We start from the raw sequence: 22,804 nt of genomic DNA, 5'->3' as shown, positions 1-22,804 counted from the left end.
TCTGCCTGATTGGCTGCTTCACTGCTTGAAGTTGTTCAGCTAGAGGCTCAGGCAGCATTTCTTCTGACAGTGTAATTTGCTGGACATCTCAGGCAGAAAGTGGAAGAGAATAGAACTTGCAGGCAGGCTGGCTGCAGATACACAAACCCTGTTCTTCAGTGGGTTGCAATGGGCAGTCTTGTCTGGTTGCACTTCACCACCCGTGTTTTAAGTGAATGACCAAAGTTTTAAACATGCTAATCTTGTGACACAGGCATAAGTAGGTGGACTAGAGAGCCTGAGTATGTTATTTCTGTGTCAGTGGGGCAATTTAATTTAATGCCCATTCATTGTCATACTACTAGGAAGAGCCTTGAGAAAAACATCTCATCTTTGTGTCAAGGGCATATCTGCTATTCTCCAGGGCATGTACAGACATGAATTTCCTGTACTAAATATAGAGTGAATGTTATCATTTTACAAGAGTACCAACACAGAGAAAGAAAAGCATTTGAAGCTTACGTTTTTGTTCAGAATAAGTCAATTTTTTTTAGATGGTTGCCTGCCTATTAAGATTTGTTTTGGGTTTACATAGTCATTTTAGAACAAATAACTTCTTTCCTGAAGTAAATTGTGTGTCTTTTCACTGCTGTTGCCTTGCTCTTTTTTTTTTTTTTTTGTTAATGATGCAGTTGTTCTGCCTTCGGCAGTGTATGCAAAGAGACCAGCAGTCTAAACTAAAATTCACATTAATACTACAGCTGAGATCTGGCAAATAAAGTGATCTATTGCTCTCACACTTCTAGCTTGGCTTGCAGTAGAAGCTGTTCACAATTCCACGGAAAGAGGATAGTCTTAAACCCTAGTTGTTTAAAATAAATAGTTATGACTCACAAATGTTTTTGTTCATCTTTGTTAGGTCCTATACAGCTCATGAAATAAAGACATAAGGGTTCCCACAAATTGAGTCACATGAGCTTATGGTGCCAGATGGAACTTCAGTGACAATAAAAAGCAGATGTGAGCATCCAGTGTAGAATAAGATCAAAACAGAGCATAGCTATGCCAAGTGTATGCATTTCCTACAAATCTCTTAAAGGTGTCCTGGAATAGCCTTTTTTTAAAGTAGGCTTATGGTGCCCCCAACACCGCCTTTTTTACTTTATTTTGCCTGATTTTTTTTTTTTTACCTTTAGAAATATGCAAGTAGTTAGGACAGTGACTTCAACAGTTTCTGAAAAGATCAACCCAACAGACTCAAGCCCTAAGGTAGTCCAACAGAAGATATGAAAGGTAATCGTGCCATGTGTCAGTCCTCAGATCTGATACCTGGAGTAGTCACTTTCTGGTCCATTGCTCACCCAGGGGGCAATCAAGCCATGGCCTGCAGATTCCGCCAGCCAGAGTTCTGTCCTCTTCTCCATCGTCTCATTTGGGCCTGTCCACACTATCCTTTCTGCATGGGTAATTGTCCTGTGCCACTTCCTTGCAAACTGCTGCTCCACATCCTCAGCCAGCAACATGCTGCTTCCCTGTCTGTCCCAGCCTTTCAGTCTCAGCTCTCAGGCTGCCTGGCCTTGCCACCGCTTCCAGCCTGCGGCTCCTGCTCTCGCACAGCCTGGGGTGCTCCTGCAAGTCCGATTGCGTCTGACGTCAGGACTGTGCTTCCTTTTTCCTGGTCTCTCGATATTTTGCAGCTCTGCACTCACTGAGGTTGGACTGGGTAACACAGTGGCCTCTACTGGTTAGTTCCATTCCCACCATCTCATTTTGGGGTGGGAGGGATGAGCCAGCAAGTTCCCTTCAGTGTGCCCTGATCACTGCCGGTAATATGGCTTGACCAGACGGGAAGGCACCCCCTTCCACTGCCTCCTCTTGGCTACAAGCCTGTGCTTAAATTTCTGCCTTTTCATTCTCCTGATGGCTTTCCTTCTGTATCCTTAACTTCTCCGCCCTCCCCCAGTTCTTCCCCCCAGTAGTTGGATATCTGCCACCCTACACATTCTAGTGAATGAGCTCATGAACAAAGGCTGGGAATCCTGCAATGATGTCAGCTTCGGCGAGTTGTCCTGTTTGCCAGCATGTCACTTTGCTTAGCCTAGGAGAGCAATATATTGTGATTTGACCAGCTGTAAATGTCTGCAAGGATCTAAAGGCTTTTGGCTTTGGCATAATCACTTAAAACAGAAACAACAGGTTCCCTTCCCTCTTTAGGAATCCTCTTATGCCAGTTGCTGTGCCTGGGTGTAGGTATTGTTGCTCGTGTGGTATGTAATGTCACACTGTGCTTGTCGACCTGCTGAGAGAGTCTGCTATCTTAGCAGGGTCTGTGAAGAATTGAATGATGTCATTCAGAATTATATTCTGTACAATATTTGGGAAATGATGTGCATAGTTCCACAAAGAGTCAGTGTTTTGTAGTCTGGTGAGTTGTCCAGGTTGCCCTGAATGCATCTACTAGTGGTGGACGTGGAGATGGTTCATTTTATGCCATTTTGTGTCACTTCTGGAATTTTGGCTCATTCTACTTGGTCCTCACAATAGTGCCTGCCTAGCCTACTTCTGTGCGTCAAGGTTTGTTTGGCAATTTGATTTTCCTTTATTTTTAGCTCCCTTCTGTTTTCCAGACTTTATTTTGGACTGTTTCTGATGCAGCTGGCAGATTGTTGCACACACCTGATTAAGAGTACCAGCTTAGTGTGCAAAGTTTGTGAACTGTAGTAAACTGTTGTGATCAGGTACTTAGATAGCTGAATAAACCCTATTGTTAAACAATTTGACTTCATCATTCATACATGGAAACTGAGCAGAATGCATAGCTAAACATTGTAACAATGGGCACCCACAACGAGTCGTTAGCAGCTTGCTGTTCAGGTCTGTTTTTGTTTCCTACACACCTGCTTGCCTGGATTGAACTCCTGTGTATTGTTTCCATTTGGGTATTTTGGCATAAGTGGAATGAAATTCCAGACTCTTGACTGGATAATTACTTCATGTCAGTTAGATTAAGGCAGAGAAGCTAATCCTTGGAAACCTGGATTAATATTATCCTAGTTAATTATGCTAATAGGGAGTGCGTGCAGGGGAGTGGGATTGAACCCTTTCACTGCTAGGTTACTGGTCTGATCTCCTCTCACCCCTGTCCCTCACAGTCCCTCTGCCACTAGCCTCTCTTCTCCATCTTTCCTACTCCCCTCAACATGACAACTCCCCTGGCTCCCTTCCTTCTCATCCAGCCCCTGCCACCTTCTTTGGGACTATGATGTAGAGAGACAGTTCCCCCCCGCTTTGCACCCATCTAACTTTTAAGTCTGTAGAACCCCCTCCCCCACTGTCATTTCAACTTAGAACTTCGTTAGGTGATCTCCATGCCCTGAGAGAACCTTTCTGTCAAAAGTCTGCAGTTCGTCCATTCCGACTTGGGTTTAATGTTAGAAACCTTACCCTGTAGCAACGTCAGCCAAGTGTGAGAGAGTCATTGGGGCGAGTTTGTTCTGTCCTGAAACAGTTCACTGGTTGTGGCTTCCCTTGTTGACAGCTGACCAAAGCAGTGGTTCTCAACCTATTTACCATTGTGGGCTGAATATGCAGCTCACTTTGTGTAACGTGGGATGCATCCACACAGTATCTATACTACCTGGATGGGCCTGAGGATGTCGCATGGGCCGCAGCTGTGTGCTAACTGGGCCACAAGTGTTCTACGAGCCACTGGTTGAGAACCACTGATCCAAAATAAACTGGTTAAAGAGAGGAGGGTCACTGGTTTCTCCTGTCCATGGGACTTGGTCACAGTTAACAGGTGTGTTTCTTCCTCACTTACATGCATGCACTTGCATCCATTTCCCTTGACTGAATTGTAACTCACAATATTTTCGTTTTACTCAGTTTTTCTACTTGATACACTTAAATTATTCTTCAGTCCACTGAAATTTACTTATGTTCTGGGGGCGTCTTTATTTTTCTGCTGTTGTTGTTGGATTTTATTTCCTAATGTTGGCAGAAGGGGGCTTTACAGTACAGTTATTCTCCTGTGACAATATATATGGTAAAGAGCAGGTTGTCAGACACCTAGTCATATTTCCTCCTGTGTTCCTGCTTCCTTACTTTCTGATGCTTTTATTTTCCTTTTTAAGCCTTTCCACACTCTGGCTTTTAAAACCATTAATTCCACTGGCAAGGAGTGTTGAAACTCTTCCGCTCCCACTAACCAAATGAACCTGAATGCATCACCTCCATCTATCTACAGAGAGAGAGGCCTAAAAGTTTCTCATTTATCTGAGATTCCGCTGTTGCAGCACAACTGGGGCTGAATTATCCTTATGGCTTTATGTAATCTTGTCCTTATGGGTGGCCTGGAGAGAAGGATACAGAATAGGTTTGTGCCTTCTTAAAAATTTATTTTTTCATGCCACCTTTATGTGTTATAGACTTATTTAAAAAATGCTTTGTTTTATCTTTGAAATACTCAGAAAACTGGCTTTTGGCTTTCCTGCCTTGGCTCATGTCTTGAGGACCCAGAAATGTAGATTGTTAAAATAAGGGTTGAATAAGCTTTCAGATTCAACTTTTTGTTAAGTATTTGAGTTAAATAGGTATCAACAAAGAACAAAACTGGACAGTTTGAAGAAAACCAATTTCCTCTCCAAATTAATTAGGATTCACTAGCACCCTCCTTTATAAATCATAAGAAAAAAAGACACAGATCTAAGGTATTTTTCCTTTACGGATAAACAGCAAACAAACAATAGCCCTGTTTGGCATTTGCCATCCTAGTTAATGGTCCAGATATTCAATTTCCTATACCATAGGGCTCAGTTCACTTGGCAGCACTCTAGGAAACTTACTTTTTCTTTTGAACAGATGTGAAGGAACCAACTCATGTTTATTGCCCCAATTGAAAATAAAACCTAAGTTTATTTCAGTAAACTTATGACAAGCCAATACTGAAACTAGAGCAAAAGTAATTCTGTATGTAAAAGATTTTAAAAAATGCATGTGGCGGATAAGTGCCTCTGCAGACATTGCATACATAAAACTGATTTCCTCCCATCTTGTTATGGAGATACTGAGAGGAAATGCCTTGGCCTTATCGCAATCCCATTATGTCAAGCAACTTCTTGAGAGCCAGGGTGACAACTCAGAGAAAACTGCACCACCTGCTGTGGAGTTTCTTCTCTGTCTGGACAGGTGCTGACTACTTTGTATGAATAATTACAGTTCACCTCACTCAAACCAGTGCTGATCATAACTGGCTGGAAGCCTCCAGCCAAACCATTACTTGCCCTGACTGTCAGGTAGAGAGAGGGCAATGTTCATTTAAAAGTCGTGTCTGTGTCATTTCACAGAATTTTTGGCTTCGTGTGCAGATAATATTATTAAGGAAAAAAATTAGCACAGTTTTCAGATCCTAACAAGCAATTAATCTGATTTTATTGAGGGAGTTGATTTCTTTTTTTAATACATATGTAGTCACCCTGGAACTATGTCTTCCAAATTCTGGTCTTATGTAATAGAAGTGAAAAATCTGGCAATTTTTTGTGTGTGTGTTTTTACATGCCAGTTTCCAGCTATTTCATTTGTGTCCAATCAGCAGCTTAGTTTTCTGATTTTTCACATGTAAAACTTGCCAATAGTTCAGTATAATCAAAGCTTAGTATAACACTCGTACAGTTTTCATAAAAGTTTTTTTTTTTTTTTTTTACTATTTTACGTTTTTCATTTTTCAGTTGAAAAGAGCAAAGGTGTTTTCAGATGTCTCTACACATTATATAGATCAAAACTTTGACCAAACAATGTTTACACAGGTGGAGTCACTTGAGAACAATTAGAGGTTCACTAGTTCATTAGTTCTGGCATGGATTGCCCCTAGCTTTATTTAGCTTCTTAGCACAGATTAAACCAAATCACTGGTTTTCTTAAATAAATTACAGCTACCAGGTTTTACCCGTTGGGAGTCTGAAACATTGTCAGAGTCAACAATTTGGACTGTGGCACAATTATATTCTGAGAATACCAGGTTGTTGGCTTTCCCATTTTTCTTGGTTTTCAGCTATACCAAATCACATAAATGACATGCTATTTTTTTTGCTGCAGCCAATCTTAGAATCAACTCAATGTCAGTATATTAAACATGTAACAAGTTTAAATATAGAATAGTAACAGTTACTGTGGTTCTCAATGAATGTAAGCATTCTTACTGTGCTTCTGAAATAGTGAGGAGTCTTCCCTTTCATCTGGGAGGGGGGGGTGTGTGTGTGTGTGTGTGTGTGTGTGTGTGTGTGTGTGTAAATTATATATGTTCCGGTATATCTCACTTAGCAAAAGGAAGCTATGTCTGACCACATTTAAAACAAAACTAAGCCAGTTATCATGTGAACTCCTCAATATCATCTTTGAGTTCTCTGTTAAACAATGATTAACTCTTTTGAAATCCCTACAATGGTTTGGGAAGAATTATTGAATTACCAAAGAAAACAATGACCAATCAAATGACTAGCTTGCTCCTCTTAAAAAATTGTGCTCTGTAATCTTTACTGTTGGTATTATCCAGCATCATTCTGTTCATTCCAGAATGTCCTATCAAAATCAGTTAATGTGTAAGCTGGTAATAGTTACTTCAGGAATGAAAAAATAAACTTCTTTTCTTTTGCAGGGTTTCTTGGATAATCAAGCAGTAAACCACCAAATTGTTCTGCGCCTGTTGCGTTATATCATCCGCCTCATTTGGAGAATGCAGTAATTAGTACTTAGAGAGAGAGACATTCTGAGATTGTGCAGTTGTCACCAGAATCCAGCAAAAACAAGCAGCAATAGTATCCTTTCTATATCTTGTATATGCAATTAACAAATTCTCCTTTTCCTAAAGGACATCAGATACATTGGAAGGAGCAGTAGGACTCCATGTTTGTCAAAAATATGCACATAGACTGTCTCCTTTCATCTGCTATCAGAAGACAAAGGGTTTTTAAATGGAAATTCACTGTGAACGACACGTCATGATGGATTTTGGAAACGGATATATGAAAGCTTTGTGAAGCAGGATTTTATGTGAGAGTGGTTTTTACGCTGGTTTTTTTTTTTTTTTTTTAACTTTTAAGACTGATATGAAAAGAAAAGGATCAAACGTTATTGACTGATTTTCATACTCTATTTTCTGGAAACCGGTAGGCTAATCTCAGACATATCCTGCAGTGGAGTTAACTGAGCCAGCTCATTTGCAGAGCTGCCTTAGTTTGTTATAAATAACTGTACAGATTTTTTTTCTCCTCCTGGCAGAGAGGGGTTAGATTGAGAGAATGGGTGCTCTCCTTCCTTTGCTGGACCCTTTCATGCAAAAAAAGGGGCATAATCAGGAACGGAAGCTGATTGAAGAAGGGTGCAGGGATTTGCATCAAGACTTCAGTTACCCTGTAATCTCTAATACCACCCTAAATTCAATGGGGTGTGTGTGTGTCACACAAACAGAATGCTTCCTGCTGACTGATTTCAAATTGCAGCTAAGTGCAACTGGAGCTCTCTCACCTGAATTCTTCCACCTTAGCAGCAGGAATCTCAAAGGTGATCCGAAATTCGCAGCTTAACTGTGAAAGTGTTATACTTCAAAAACCATACCAAGTTGCCTTTCTAAAAGTTCTTTATTTCTAATGTCTGGGTGTGTGTGTGTGTGTGTGTGTGTGTGTGTGTGTTATATAATGTTGAAGACTGGGGACAATACAACAATAAAATATTTGTGTGTGGAATAAAACAGTTTCTGAGACACTGCAATCTTGCCCAAAGATGGAGGGTCCTATTGCGTAACTTTAGAAACTACTTTAAACTTCACTTAATATTTTACTGTAGCCCCAATACTACTGGGGTATTGCTGGGTTTTTTTAATGTTTTGTGTTTTTGCTAGAGCTGGCTTAAGACCTGTTCTGCGAGGTCTGAGGAACTAACAAATGTTAACAGGTGAACGTGTGGACTACTGACTGACTTGCGTCAGTTTTGAGGACAACAGCACAATATTTGAATTGGTTGTGGTGGTTAAAAAAAAAATCAATCAATAAATGTCCAGTGGGAGCAAAAGTTCTGCCATTTTGAAAGATGCTACAGTTCTAGCAAAACTTGCATATAATCTTTTAAAATAATACAATTTTTAAGGGCACTCACTGTATACATACACAGTGGGGAAGTGACTGTGTTCATACATCAGACATTCTGTGACTTGTTTAAAGATTAACCTAAAACAGAACTAAGTTAAATCAAGATTCCTATACTGAGTGACGTACTAACTAGGTTGGGGGAGGCATCCACCATAGAAAATGTTTTAACTTACCTTTTCTTTTAATTAGATATTCCTTCTACTAACTCCCATTGCCACTTCCTGGTTCTCTGACATTATTTCAGAGTGCATCATTCTGTGAAACCACAAATATCATGGATTTACATGACTTTTAAAAACTTCTGGTATTTGGAAAGTAGCAGGAATGATGCATTGTGTTACAAGGTCAGTGACCCAAGAAGTGCCATGAGGACTGCACAGAAAGAAAACCCTTTTTTATTTTATTTTTAAAATGTGTATATTGAATGCCTCCCAGAGCCTGTTGCGTGGGCACTGTCATCACAAATCTAAGCTTGAACTGAATTTTTATATATTTTTTTAGTTCACCTTTAACACCAATGGGAAACTTCATGACAGGTGCTTTGGGAGTACACAGTTCCTTGACATGGTGCTGTGTATTAATGTTGACTTTACCCCAATCTGGCTTTAGAATTGTCTTTTGAATCTGCCTTCCTTTTGTATGTGATGCAGAGAGCTTGCATGATTCAGTTTGTTTCTATTTGCTACAGTCCTCCTCAAAATGCCACAGTTATTTCTGGTTTCACCAGCACCATAGAAAAATATGGTAGCTTTTCTTCAAAAACATTGCAATATATTCATCAGCATATGCTGAGTGCCATTGTATTTTTTTGAGCTTTGACAAGTAAATGTGTATAATATGTACCCTATGCACTGACCACTGGTGCCTCTCTGGCAGGTGGAATGGCTCCTCTAGACATGGCTCTATTCCCCAGTTGCATTGGTCCACCCCAGAGAGCAGTGAATTAGGAGGATAAAAGCACACGCAGGTTCTGAAGGCTAAACACGTGTCCTGGGAGTTGCCCTCCATTATCAAAGCAGTGGGGTTTTTTACCTTTTTTGAGAAATTTTGGTGTCTTAAATTGTGTCTGGAGTTTCAAGCAGAAACTCACTAGTGCTAATGGCAGATTATCACCTAATTAACAGCATGTTACCAAACTACTAGGCGTAACTTGGAAGGGGGAGTGGGGAAATTCATAACATCCTACATATCATGAATTGAGCAGTATATGTTCAGTAAACAGTTTTCACTGCTACCAGATGCTAGAAGTGAAAATAAGAATGTACGGGCATATGAGACCATTACTCTTGTTCCGTTTTGGACATTCCTCACACAGCAGAGTCACACAGCCATTAAAAAGATCAGACAAAAATCAGATTTTCCAACACTAGAGGTTGCATTCATCTTTTGCACAAAATTGGAACCTAGCCACTTCTTGGGACAATGTTAGAGTTGATCACATGCTTTCAGGTATAATTATCCTGAAACATCCTCGGTAAGGCCACATTGTCCACTAGTTGTCATGATGGAGAGGCGTATAGCTAGTTCTGAAACTTGTCATTACAATCTGTACCTTTCTGAACACACCAAAGAAATTTCTATTTACAATACCCTCCCCCCCAACACACACACACGCACTTGTCTATAACTGGAACGCAGGTGCATACACACACTGCTTCTACAAGTGGAGCACTTTATTTCAGTTCTTTTAAATATAGTGCCCTCAGGAGAGTTGGCATCCATACTATATCTTCTCCCTCTCCCTCATTCTTGCACACACCTCTCAATAAGGCTCTGCTGGCCCAGTGCCTAGAGATTTGGGTGCTTTCTTTGTACATTACCTCTAGCATGGTAGTGCAGCAGGCTTGCCACCACACCATGGCTTCAGACTAGCTTACTATAAGCGTAATGAATGATTTATAAACAATTCTGTGAATTATATGAACATTTAAGAACAAGATATTGGCACCATGTGACTTGGACTTCTCTGCACTCTTGTTTATCAAGAAGTTTCCTGCAGATGTTTTTACAGTATGTATTTTAAAAAATAACTAACTAAAACTAGACCCATTGTTTTTTGACAATTTAAAACTGGTTTTGTGCCTTGGCAACCTCTCTGCCCAGGTTAGATTTGTGGGTGGTTATTGAGTTTGTTTCTTAAATCTCAACAACATGACATTAAAAACAGTTATACAATTTTTGCTGTATTGTTAGTTGAGGAATTTCTTTGAATTCCATGTAATTTACTGTACCCTGCCAAAACTACTTTATGAAGAATTTTCTTTGGTTGTGGAGAAACCAGATTCAGATTTTTCCTACAAAACTTGTATGATATGGTATTATGCTTGGTCTCCTTCAATAATTGTAAATATTTGAGTATTTATTAGATTAGGGCATCATATTATTCTTATAATCTGAGCCAAATGTCTGTGCAATGTTCCTTTTCTTTTTTTTTTTTTTTTTACTATGTCATGTAAAGTTTTGTACAGCATATAAATAAGTAAATTACTGTTTTTCTATCCCTTTTTTAGAATTGAACTTGGTAAATACTGTAGATTCTTTTTTCTGTGTAATGCACTCTACTGTTCCATAATGCTGTAACTTGTAGAAATGTTGTATATTTATTTTCTGCTTATTTAAGTTTCTGTAAAGTTTTTAATGAATTTTACTGGTATGTATGGAATTAGTGATTGATCAGTTTAGAGCACTGTCTTCTAATTCAGTGCAGTCAATTAAGGTTTAGTTACTGAGTAAAATGTTCAAAAGTGCCTAAGTGACTTAGGAGCCTAAGTCCAATTTTCAAAAGTGACTTAGGCACTTCAGCCTAAGTCTCACTGGAAACCAAGGGGACTTCGGTTTCTGTGTGCCTAAAGTTGCTCTTGAAAATTTTATCCACCGTTAACCCCCTATTTCTTTTCCTACAGTTTGGCCACTTTTCTTAACTTTCTGGACTCAACCATTCAGCACAGTATATGGAGGCAGAGATTTGAAGTAAAATGTGACGTGGAAGTGCAAGCTAGGTCAAACACCAAAGCTACATCCAGAATATCTCTTTGTAGTGAGTGTTAATTCATTCCAAAGAACTTTATCCTTCTAAGCAAAACGTTATCCCAAGGATCTAAGGGCAGTTTATTCAAACATATTACACTGAAGTGTAGTTCTGTGTTAATCAGTTTTTCAAGAACTATACAATGTGCAAATCCCTCCCTTCTCATCTCCACTGCCTTCAAATGTCACCATCCCATGTGCTCACAGTGAATCTGGCTGACAATTAAAAGTTATGCTATAGATTTCAGTTCAATGACTTGATAGTGCTTCCTGTTAACTCAATAATAACCATATTTTGGGATATTGAACACCTTGTCCTTCAACCTCAGTTTACATAGTGTGGGAGATGGCTGTTACCTCGTAAACACGAAGCTCCTGCAAGTTATTTATAGAACTACTTTCCACTTTGATGTTTAGGGTAAACTTTTGCATTCTGGTTTCAAGACCACTCATTCATTACTGTATCAAAGCTCCTTATCAGGTACAAACAAACATAGCACTGATTGTGTACTGATTAATCACTAACTTGTTTCATAGGACCCAGCATATGTAGCATTTTTATTGCAATTTCCCTGGCTTACTTGTGGTTTGCACTGATGAATTTTTGACAGGGTAATTGCCACTTTCCTCGTGCAATACTGCTGTACATAGCTACAGATCTTTTTTTAAGATGCAATCTTTTATGTTCTTAATAATGAATTTTATATAAATAAAACTTTCATCTATTTGTGGTGAGTATTATTTTGCTCAAATTCAAAATTCTGTGCTCTTAGATAAGCTGTATGGAATTGTAGGTGGGTTTTAATTATCTGTCTCATACTCGCACGTGCCCTGGACCTGTGCAAGTATCTCTCACTTTTCCAGGCATGTCTAACCTTGCTTAATTAAGCATTTTCCATGTCCTTATTCAGGATGGAGTTTGGAAGAGCAAACCTGTTCATACATATTTCAAACATACACTTGGAATGTCTTTTTTAAAAGTTTCAAGGTGTGCACTGAATTTCCACAGTCTTCTCTGTACACAAACTGCTACCATCATTATGGACAAGAATGTCACTTTAGGAATCAGTAGTGCTTTCTCAAAGTCAAGTTCTGGTTTGTATTCAGCCATGAATGTCTCACAAGTAACACTGGGCCTGGCTGGAAAACAATCGTTCTGTTTTGTGAAAAATTAAGGGTTTTGAAATGATTTTGTTCTAATGTGGAATGAAATGGAGACCTTTCAAAAACTGTTGTAGAAAAAATGAGACATTCCAGAATATCCAGGAGCCCAGGGGTTAGGGCTAACAGCTGGGATGTATGAGATCCAATGACCAGGCTGTTTGGGTATTCTAGGGTGAGGTGAGAGATGTCTTTCTTCCATGCTGGCCCTGAAGCCTTCCCAATGAAAGCTTCATCAAAGTCAGTCCATTTCCATGAAAAGTTGCACTTTTGACACTGTTTCCAGCCAGGTATATCAGTAACTGCTTTTCCACCCCCATGCCCTGCATATCAAACACTCTCAAGCTACGTCATGTGGACTGGCATGGAATTAAGTAGCTGCTTGGAAGGGTGAGATGTCTAACGATAATGGAGGGACTACAGCCAAGATCCCTGCAGAGAGAAGTGTGAGGGCTCCGGGCTCCACCCAGTTGCTTCTTGTTGCCAAGCCAAGACTTGAATTAGCTCAAGGAGTAATAGAAGATCATATCTGCTGGATGGTGGGAAGATGAAAATGAATAAAGGAAAGGGCTGCACTATTGTGGGTCTCAGTATCCCGCAGAGAGGCAGCACTAGAGTCTCAAATTGACAGGGATTTTATAACAAACGAAGAGTCCTGGTTAGGTTTTCAGTAGTGAAGTGTAAGGAGAAAGAGCACTGTCAGACGAGGCCCTTAGGGAGTCAGGTATAAGGGGCATCATAGATGAAAGCACAAACCCAGAAGGAAACTGGTTATGTGGGAGCCTTTGAAGTGAAATGCATAAGGGACTAGATGGATGCGAGGCCTGGGTTCTACATGAGAGTCATAGAAGGTCTTGAAAGGATGAGGCTCAGCTTGACCTTGATGGGGAATGTGAAGTAGTCCGTGAAAAGCTTCAGAAAGTGGAATGGTGGAATTAGAGGGACGGGAGGGCAGCAAAGTGAGGAAGCAATGGTGCAGAGAGGATGAAGATGGGGCAAAAAAGGGTTCCAGCAACAGGAAGAGCAGAGCCTGGAGTAGACATGGAAGATGTTGCACAGGAAGAACTGAGGCTTTGGTAACAGCCAGTGTGTGGGGTCCTATTGTGTACTGGGATGCAGTGGGCTTGTGCCTGACTGTGGCTAAAAGCCCCTCCCCCATCCTAAGGGGAGGAGCTACCGAGCCTGCGACTCAACTAAATACAGGGGGTAACAAATGAGAAAAACAGGAACAGGCATGAAGATCAAAAGGTCAAACGGAGGGAACGTGAGGGGGAAACCGAGTAGAGAACCCCGGACAGTGCCCACTGTTCCTCAAAGGTGGATACAGAGCCAGCAGACATGGCCCAGAGGAACTCTGCCCAGATCCGTGATCGGACGGAGGAACGGAAATAGGCCTCACCGGTGGGCCTCCTCAGCCAGCATCCTCTCCCTGGTGTTGTAGATGGCCACCTTGGCCAATGCAAGGAGGAGGTCCTGCAACTTTGTGGGGCCAGGATAGGGTGTGCGTACAGGAAGAAGTGTGGGGAGAAGAGCAGCCAGAACCCCAGGAGGTGGTTTTCTGGAGGAGGGGCTGCAACCTGGCGCACTCTAAATAAATGTGCTTGGGGGGTCTTGTGCCGCAGAAAGGGCAGATGTCAAACTGGGGAGTGTCCTGCACCAGGTACACACCTGCACTCATAGCTCCAGGAAGGAGCTGCCAGGTACCATCACCACCAGGCTGTGGAACCAAGGTGGAATACAGACTGGCCCACTGTGGGTCCTCATCCTCCACCGGTGGCAAAAATGTCCCGCCAATTGGTATCAGGGCAGGACAGGAGGGCGAGGAAATAGCGAGCATGGAGCACAAGCGTTTACAGAGGTCCCTGGGGCTGTAAATCCTGCCAGCAGGGGAGGTAACAGGAAGGCTTGCAAGCCTGGTGGAAGAGGAAGGGCAGGGCTGATTAGGGTGGAAAAATGCAAATTTAGCCGGGTCAGCAAGGCTGAGAGCAGAGAGAAGCAAGCATGCACGGGTGGGTTTGAGGTCAGGCGTGAGCGGGTAGATTTGGATGATATTCGCATAGAAGCAGTAACAAGACAGACACAAAGGTATAGTCAGCCGGAGCTACCGTGTAAAGGGGGAGGCCTATGAAGAGATGGTGCAGAGCAGGGAAGAGGAGCTGAAGTCACAGGAGAATCAGGAGAGCAAAAACCATGAAAGGACAGCTTTGAGCCCAACTAAATGGTTTCTGTGAAGGCCTCCAAGTTGGTGGAGACTGGTTTTTGGTTAGCCGTACCCTGCCATTGGGTGGGTCGGACTCAAGAGAACTAGCGGGATGATTTTTTGGACTGCAGTAATCAAGAGCCTGTGCCTGAAAGCTGGGTAGGTGGCAGGCTGACACGCCCAGACCTGTGCGTGGTACGTGAAGGGAGGCCCCACAACAGAGTTAGTGGCCAAAAGCAGATTCTCTGTTGGGCCGCGTTGAGGCTGCAGTGTCTCAGAGACACGTAGCAAAGCCTGAAGGGAAAAGGACGCCTTTCTGTGCAGTCAGTCAGAACATAGGCCAAACGGCCTTGGAGACCAGGCAGTCTTCACTTAGTCAGGTAAAATGTCAGGGTTATACCAACCTGAGGAATGTCATGCTATTACATTATCTGAGGGCAAATGGACAGGCGATTACTAGCCAAAGTCCTGTCAAATTAATCTTGGGGTTCAAGCTAGAAAGGGGGATGGTGGGAGAGAGCCACTCGCTGGCTCATTCGCCACAGAGAAGGAATGTTCCCTGCAAACTAAGGATACCGCTGCCAGCAGCTTTATAAGCTAAATGGCTGATGCAGCATCTCAGTGAGGGTCCAAGGAGGGCTCAACCAGGGAGATTTTGCCATAGTTGGTTCTAATGCCGGCATAGTGTGGTGACCACCCTCTCCCCGCCAAGACCTGCCCTAAGCTGTCATTGCTGAGCCAGGCCTTCTCCGTGTCCAGAACCGCTTACCTAGCACGCGCTGAAGAAGCTGCAAGGCCTCATGAAAAAAAAAAGCCAGATTTGCCCTTGTACGCCAGTGCATTCCCCAAAGCTGACAAGCTAGCTCAGTAGTACATGCCCTGGAGGCAGATTGCTGTCTGCCCCTGAGCAGAGTCAGCCACCTGCAAAGCACCCTAGTTATTTCAAGGCTGGCGCCTCACAAACCTGGCCTTCAGTTGTAATTTATCTAGCGTACTGGGATAACTGGCCCCTGAGGAAACAGTGAGGCCTCATGGGAGCGGGGAAGGCTGGAAAAATGCACTCACTGTCCAGGCAGGGACGTGTCTGGGGCAGAACGCAGAGAGCGAGGCACTCCCAGATCCTGTTCCCTGCCCCTAGATTGAGCGATGGCTGTCCTGTTCACAGCCTGTGATGAAAAGAGGCAGGAAAGCTCATGGGAGAGGTCTGGAGCCCCTTCCACCATCTGGCAACAGTTGTCAGGGAGGTCATGGCATCCAGTGGCTGGAACAGTTGTCCAGCTGATGGGACCGTGTCTCCTTGAGCAGCATCACAAGAGCTAAAGGCCTTTTCCCCTCTCCTGCCATGGGGTGACAGCCCTAATAGCGGGGCCTAGGTGAGCTAGCCCCATAATTCACTGAGGTGGACCAAGCTTGTTTTGGGTGATGAGCAGGCTTTGGTGAGAAACAAAATACACAGAGCTGCTAATGAGGCTGCAATCATCCAGATAAGGCTACATGTGACACTTTTAATCACACTCACCCACACACCCCCGCCTCGCCTTACTGGAAAGTCCAGTGCAAAGTGTTTAAGAGGAGCGGACACGAAGGAGGGAACTGGAGGTGCTTGGCTAGTCATGTCGCTAAAGAAATAACAGTAAGAGTATGAGTAATGGGCTGAATGTAACACAGCAGCCCCGAGGTAGCAGCTCAGAAATCCCACGTGGTCACGACTCAGGGAAACAGCACCAGCGCTGTGCAAATGTGGTGCTAAAAGGTGCTTGGGCTATGAGCTATATGGTGCAGCTTCTAAGGCAGATCCATGGGCGTTAGACACCGGAATGCCTCAGAGGCGCTGTTCCTTCGTGTTTAAATATCTCGGAACAAAGCATGTAGGCCACACCTTTAGGCTGGGGGACTCTATCCTTGGAAGCAAGGATTCAGAACAGGCCTTGGGGGGCATGGTGGATAAGCAGCGAAACATGAGCACCCAGTGCAATGCTGTGGCCCAAAGGGGGTAACATGGATCTGGGATGCATAACGGGAACCTTGAGTAGGCGCAGAGAAGTTATTTTTGCCTCTGTATTTGGCACTGGTGCGACGGCTGCTGGCATGCTGCGTCCAGTTCTGGTGTCCGCAATTCAGGAGGGCTACTGATAAATTGGAGGGGGGGGCGGGGATCAAAGGAAAAAAAACCACACGTGATTAGAAAACATGCCGTAGCGTGATTGAACTCCCTGAGGCTGTCTATTCAAAGAGCAGGTTAAGGGCTGACTTGACCACAGGCTGTAAATGCCTACATGAGGACCAGCAGTTTGATAATAAATGGCGCCGCAGTCTAGCAGACAAAGGTGCAATACGAGCCCAAGGCTGGTAGTGGAAGACAAATTCAAACTGGAAATAAAGCACACCTGTTTAGCAGTGGGGGTAAGCGTCCTTTGTAAATTGTTCCAAAGGTTGGGGGGGGGGGGGGGTCTCTTTTTTAAAACCACATGTTGATGTTTTTCTTATGACCTGTGTTATGCAGGAGGTCAGGTGAGATTATTACAATGGGACCTGCTGGGCTCAAAATTATTAATCTGTGAAGGCCCACAGGTGGCCAAGCCAAATTAATGCTGGGGCTGGGGTGTCATTTGAAACCTGGCCACAACTGTGCTACTCGAGGGCATGGCAAAGCGAACCACACAATGCGAGACAGGCTCTGACCTGAGGGTAGCTTGTGCTGGCTGCTAAGCTGTGGAAAGCTATGTCACAGAACAGAACACCCTCGAGTGTGACCTCTGGCACAGTCCGGTGCGACACGTACCCTCCTGCCAACACCAGGCCACAATAAAGGAACCACAAGACTTTCATAAAAGGAAGCGTAAGCTGCCAGAAAGCGAAGAACAGAGTTCAGTGCTGTTTTAAATGTTGTCACCGCTCTGGTCCGGTGCTCCCGTCTGGCCATTCACTGATGTGCTGTGAGGAGACGCCAAGCCCCAAATCTGAGCAGAGTCCAACCATTGTCCCAATCTTGGGGTGCAGCAGACCTGCCATCCAATGCTCCCTCCTGAACGTGGAACTCACCTGCCAGCTGCTGAGCCTCTGGGCCTGGCCGCTCAGACGCCCCAACACACTCGCCTAGCCCTCCACCTCAGGGGTACGCCTGCTGGGTGACCAGAGCACACAGTAGTTGTGTAGCATTTAAATAAAGAGACACTGCCCAGAATTTAATACAATTGCTCTTTTACTTGGTAATATAATACACAAGAGAGTTCAAATCATTTGAAAACCAATCAACATCCAAGCTGCAGTGCCCCTCGGGGGTGGGAGCTGGTGGGCAGGGTTTTCCCACCTCTTGCAGGCTGTTACATAGCTGGATGTCTTCCTCACCCAGCTCTTTTGACCATCTTCTCTCCTTCCCAATGGTTCCTCTTCCTGTGTGGATCTCTTTACACGTTCCCCTTGCAATACCTCACGACCTTTGGGCTGTTTCTTTGGTAACGTTCCAGTGCTCCAAAAAAGCTTTCTCCCCCAAGAGGATGGGTAAGACTGGTTTGCCCCTCGAATTCAGTCACTCTTTAACCTAACTTTTGTGTGGTCAAAGCACCATCATGAACATGAAGCATTCCCCACTGTCCTGTCTCTGATGTATACCGGCTGCAATCATGTCAGCAATGGGGATCCATAATATATATGTACAAGCTTTCCATGCCACGGTAACTTCATGATACATTTGGCACAGTTTTGGGGTAACTGCACCCATATTCCCTTGCTGTGGTCCCTGCAGGGCTCCCGCTTCAGGTTTCCAGCTCCCAGTTGTCACCTCACTTGGGCAGAGACCCACATCTCTCTCCCTTCTGACCGGGGGTTTTAAGGCTGCCCAGCTCTGTCTTCCACTGTGATATGCCCAGCAAGCCAGTTTGCATAAAAGCCAGTGCCTATGCTCTGCTTTCTCTCTGAGGGACCAGTGTATTGCCAGCAGTTATAAGTTACCACCCAGCTCTTTTTAAGCAAACACATTTATTCTTCAGCAAAAAGCAGTACAGAGAAAACATAAAAACCAGTACAAGTTCACAGGCCAAAAGCTTACCTTACTTTACAGTGTCCTCTAGGTCAAAGTCTTTTCAGCCCCCCTCCCTTGGACAGAAGGTTCTGTCCAACTGCTGGATCAAAAGGCTCAGTGTCTATTCAGCTCATCCTTTTATATCAAAAGCCCTTTCTTCTATTCGCTGGGAAACCCAGATTGAATCAGGATCTGCAAACCACTGCAGGACGTGGTGCCTCACCAGCGCTGTTTGCTCCCAACGCCTCGCCTTAATCAGTCCCCATTTTTAGTGCCTGTAGGAGCTGTGGTAACTCTCCCTCATGTCCCTGTCCCCCAGTGGTACATAAACGTAATACAATATAGTCCCCAAAGCTACTGTATGTGGTTGTCGGATCTGACACAACAATTGCATAATAGCATCCAGAATTCGTGAGTTGTACTGACAGAGCCCCAACCATGTCCCCCTATTTCACCACGTTCAGTACCTAGCTTTTACAGCGACTGGTTCTCTCTTATTTTACTAAATTAACATTCTAGTATGACGACACAGTGCTTCTCTATCTATCAATCAATCATCTATCTATCTATCAACCATGGTTAGCTGGGCCCATTACCAAAGGGTTTGAACACCTGACTGTCTTTAATATATTTATCCTCACACTCTCGCTGTGAGGCAGGGCAGTGCTGGTAACTTCATTTCACACATGGGGAGCTGAGGCACCAAGAAACTAAGTGACATGCCCGGGGTCACACAGGGAGTCTGTGATGGAGCAGGGAATTGAACCCAGGTGGCCCAAGTCTTCGGTTACGTCTACACTTTAAACTAGCTGTGCTGCTGTAGTGTGTCAGTGTGGCTGCTTGCTACAGCGACGGGGGAGGGGGGTCCTCCGTCAATGTAGGCGATTCACCTCTCTGATAGGAGGTAGCCAGGTCAACGGAAGAATTCAGTCATCAACCGCGTGCTGTTCACACTGAGGGTTAGTTCAGCGTAACGCTGTCCCATGGGGTGTGGATTTTTCACACCTCTGCACAATGTACCTAGCTCAACCTAAGGTTTTGAGTGTAAACGTGGCTCGGGCCAGCACCTTACCCACCAGACCCACTTCCTCTCTCCCCAGATATCCCAGTGCTTCCCCAAAATATGATTCAGGGATTTGGAAAGGCTATTCTCAAAACTGCTAAAAATTGCACTGTACCCACAGCAACTGACGGGGGGGGGAGGCGGGGGGGAAGAAAGCCATAACTCACCATTTTGTTACCTATTCTGCATGAGATTTAAGCTCCAGTTACAAACTGCTTCAGGCATGTCCCATCTGTTTAGTTCTGGTCAGGGCTGCTTTGAAGTCCCTAGACTGTTAAAATGTGTCTATTAAAAGGAGCTAATTTACAAGATGTTTTTGAGCACTTCCTTGAGCATTTTAAAACAAAACCCGTCCCTCCCAACAAATCAAATCCAGCAGCACAAGGCTCCTTTTTTATAAATGAGAAATAAAGTCCAGTGTTTCCCAGATTCAGACCTCGTTTATGTAAATGGACATATTCATAACACACAATTACCTTGTCCATACCCCGGGCTCCCTTGCAGGACAATGCAACCAACGCTCATGCTCCAGGTCACTGATTCTGAAATTGGGAGGCTGTAAAACGAAGGGCCCCTATTACACCACTGGGCGGAAGGCTTCCAAAGTGCTGCAGCCTGTGGAAAATAATAACCTTCAAGTTAGTTTTATTGTCACCCTCTTCAAAACCACAGTGAATTGGAAAGCTGAGCCACTGACTTTCCTGCCCACATCAAAATCGAAGTGACTCTGAATGTTCATGGCCAAAGGAAGCGCCGATCTAATCTGAGGGCTGAGCACTAAAAAATGTGAAGTGGGAGTGTAGGCAACAACCCACGGAGGGTGCCGGACTCACGGTGCAGAGTAATGCAGTGATCTGTTCTGCACACTCTGCTGTCCTTTGAGGAACTTCACCTGTTCTAAGGAGACATGTCTGGGTAGCGTGCACCGTTCATACACTGGGGGGGACAGACGGACAGACAGGCAAAGTCACCACAGTGGAGTTTATTGAACTGACTTTCTTCACTTTGAAAGCAAGGCCAAACTCTTCCTCGGAGAAGGCCAGGCCATTCTTCTGCAGAAGCAACCCAGGTGTTGTGCTCTGATGCAGAGAGGACACAGCAAGTCATCCAGAGACAGAACAGTCCATGGAGGGGGCTGTGGCGGGTGAAGTCACACCAGGATCTGCATCTCTCTCAGGCCCCTCCCAGAGGGCTCAGCTGCAGGAGAACTTGTTGCGAACACTTATCAAGCTGCTCAAAGAAGCCGCACATGCATCCACTCACCCATCCCCCTTTCCCCTGCTTGCTCACCTCCTGGGAGTGTTAGCGACAAAGCTGATTGGGGCATCCTGATGCTGCCGTTGCTGCAAGCTGAACCATTCAGCTGGATTCAGCACATGTGCATGACCACACCGTCACCAGGCTCATCCCTGCTATAACTCCACTGAGGCCAAAGGAGCTACAATGCTGGCCAAGTCATGCTGCCTTTCCTGCATGCCCAGCCTCCTCCTTCTAGCCACCGTCTGATCGCTCCCTGCTCAGGGATTCCACGTCCCCCAGCCTGCTGCCCTCTGTTGTGGGCCCTCTCTTCCGGCAGGCCTCTCCTGTGACATGGGCTTCTCTTGTACCGACCGGTCTGACAAGCCGTCCAACCTGCCCCTCCAGCCTTTGCCCTCCTGTCTCAGTTCAGGTTGCCAACTTTGTCCACTGCTTTTCTAATGTCTCCTCCCATGTGCGCCACCCAAGCTCCGACCCGACATGCTGAAAACTGCACCCCACTGCCTTTCCAAGTGCTGCCCTGCCTGTCGCCATCACACATTTCATCATCGCCCTTGTCCCACCGTAGCCCGGGTCAGTGTTGGATTCTTCCCTGTCTCCAAGTCCGGCTGACACTAAGAGCTGATGTTCCAAGTCCATCTACCCACATCCGTCTCCATTCTCTCCTCTCCCAACTACTGCAGCTGCCTGCTCTGTTACCTTCCAGGCACTAACCTGGTTCCTTTCAATCTGTTCAAAATGCTGCCACCAGAAGCACCTTCCTTGTTCATGGCTCTGAGCACATCCAGTCTGTCCTCCAAGCCCAACTTCTCCTTGCCTTGAATCCTTTAAAGCCCTTTTGCCTACCCATGTGTGTCTGTAAAAGTCTTGAACTGGAATTTTCCCCTTCCCCCACTTACAGTGCTTCCCTCCCCGCTGTCACGCTTTGCTACCGAGCTGTCTTCTCTAAAGGGAAACTCCAGCCTAAGATCAAAAAGATTCTACCCCACTGTGGGAGGGACTTGATCCTCTTCTGCAAGTGATGTTTCCGATATGGCTGACCTGAACCGCCCTTTCAATAGGGTTGCCAATAGAAGTTCCGATTCTTCTCTGGCCTCAGGGACTTTCTTTTGCCTGACTCACTCAGCACAGGATTATAATTTTGGCCTTCACAACATCCCCTGGCAACGAGCTTCACAGGTTGACTGTGCATTGGGTGAAGAAGTGCTTCCTTTTGTTTGTTTTAAACCTACTGCCTATTGATTTCATTGGGTGACCCCTAGTTCTTGTGTTATGGAAAGGGGTAAAAAAGCATTTCCCTATTCACTTTCTCCGCACCAGTCATGATCGTATAGAGCTCTATCATAACCCCCCTTAGTCATCTCTTTTCTAACCTCATGAGCAGCCCCAGTCTTTTTAATTCTCCTCATAGGAAAACTGTTCCATACCCCTCATCATTTTTGTTGGCTCTCTCTGTACCTTTTCCATTTTTAATATATCTTTTCTGAGGTGGGGCAAGCAGAACTGCACCCAGTATTTAATGTGTGGGCATACCAGGGATTTATATAGTGGCAATATATTTTCTGTATTATTATCTATCCCTTGCCTAATGGTTCCTAACATTCTGTTAGTTTTTTTGACTGCTGCTGCACATTGAGCAGATGTTTTCAGAGAACTATCCACGACTCCAAGATCTCTGTCTTGAGTGGTAACAGCTAGTTTAGACCCCATCATTTTGTATGTATAGTTGGGATTCTGTTTTCCAATGTGAATTCCTTTGCATCTATAACATTAACTTACATTTGCCAATCACCCAGTTTAGTGAGATCCCTTTGTAACGCTGCACAGTCGGCTTTGGACTTAACTATCTTGAGTAATTTTGTATCATCTGGAAATTTTGCCACCTCACCGTTTACTTCTTTTCCAAGATCATTTCTGAATATGTTGACCAGCACTGGTCTCAGTACAGATCCCTG

General features: G+C 44.3%; 1 protein-coding gene across 1 annotated transcript in view; it reads left to right on the top strand.

Annotated features, from left to right (window-relative positions):
• The window catches only part of BCL2L11 (BCL2 like 11), a 46,566-nt gene extending 34,699 nt beyond the window's left edge, over positions 1-11,867 (top strand). The window contains exon 4 of the mRNA XM_067533039.1: positions 6,632-11,867. Coding sequence (XP_067389140.1) covers positions 6,632-6,718 — 87 coding nt within the window. The 3' untranslated portion in view covers positions 6,719-11,867. The remainder of the gene's footprint in view (positions 1-6,631) is intronic.
• Positions 11,868-22,804: the final 10,937 nt, after the last annotated feature.

The sequence above is a fragment of the Emydura macquarii genome, unplaced genomic scaffold (genome assembly GCF_026122565.2).
Source record: "Emydura macquarii macquarii isolate MOO-44397 ecotype Brisbane River unplaced genomic scaffold, CSIRO-AGI_Emac_v2 contig_3305, whole genome shotgun sequence".
Taxonomy (NCBI): Eukaryota; Metazoa; Chordata; order Testudines; family Chelidae; genus Emydura; species Emydura macquarii.
The sequence above is the reverse complement of the archived record's forward strand: the minus strand, read 5'-3'. Positions and strand labels throughout refer to the sequence as shown.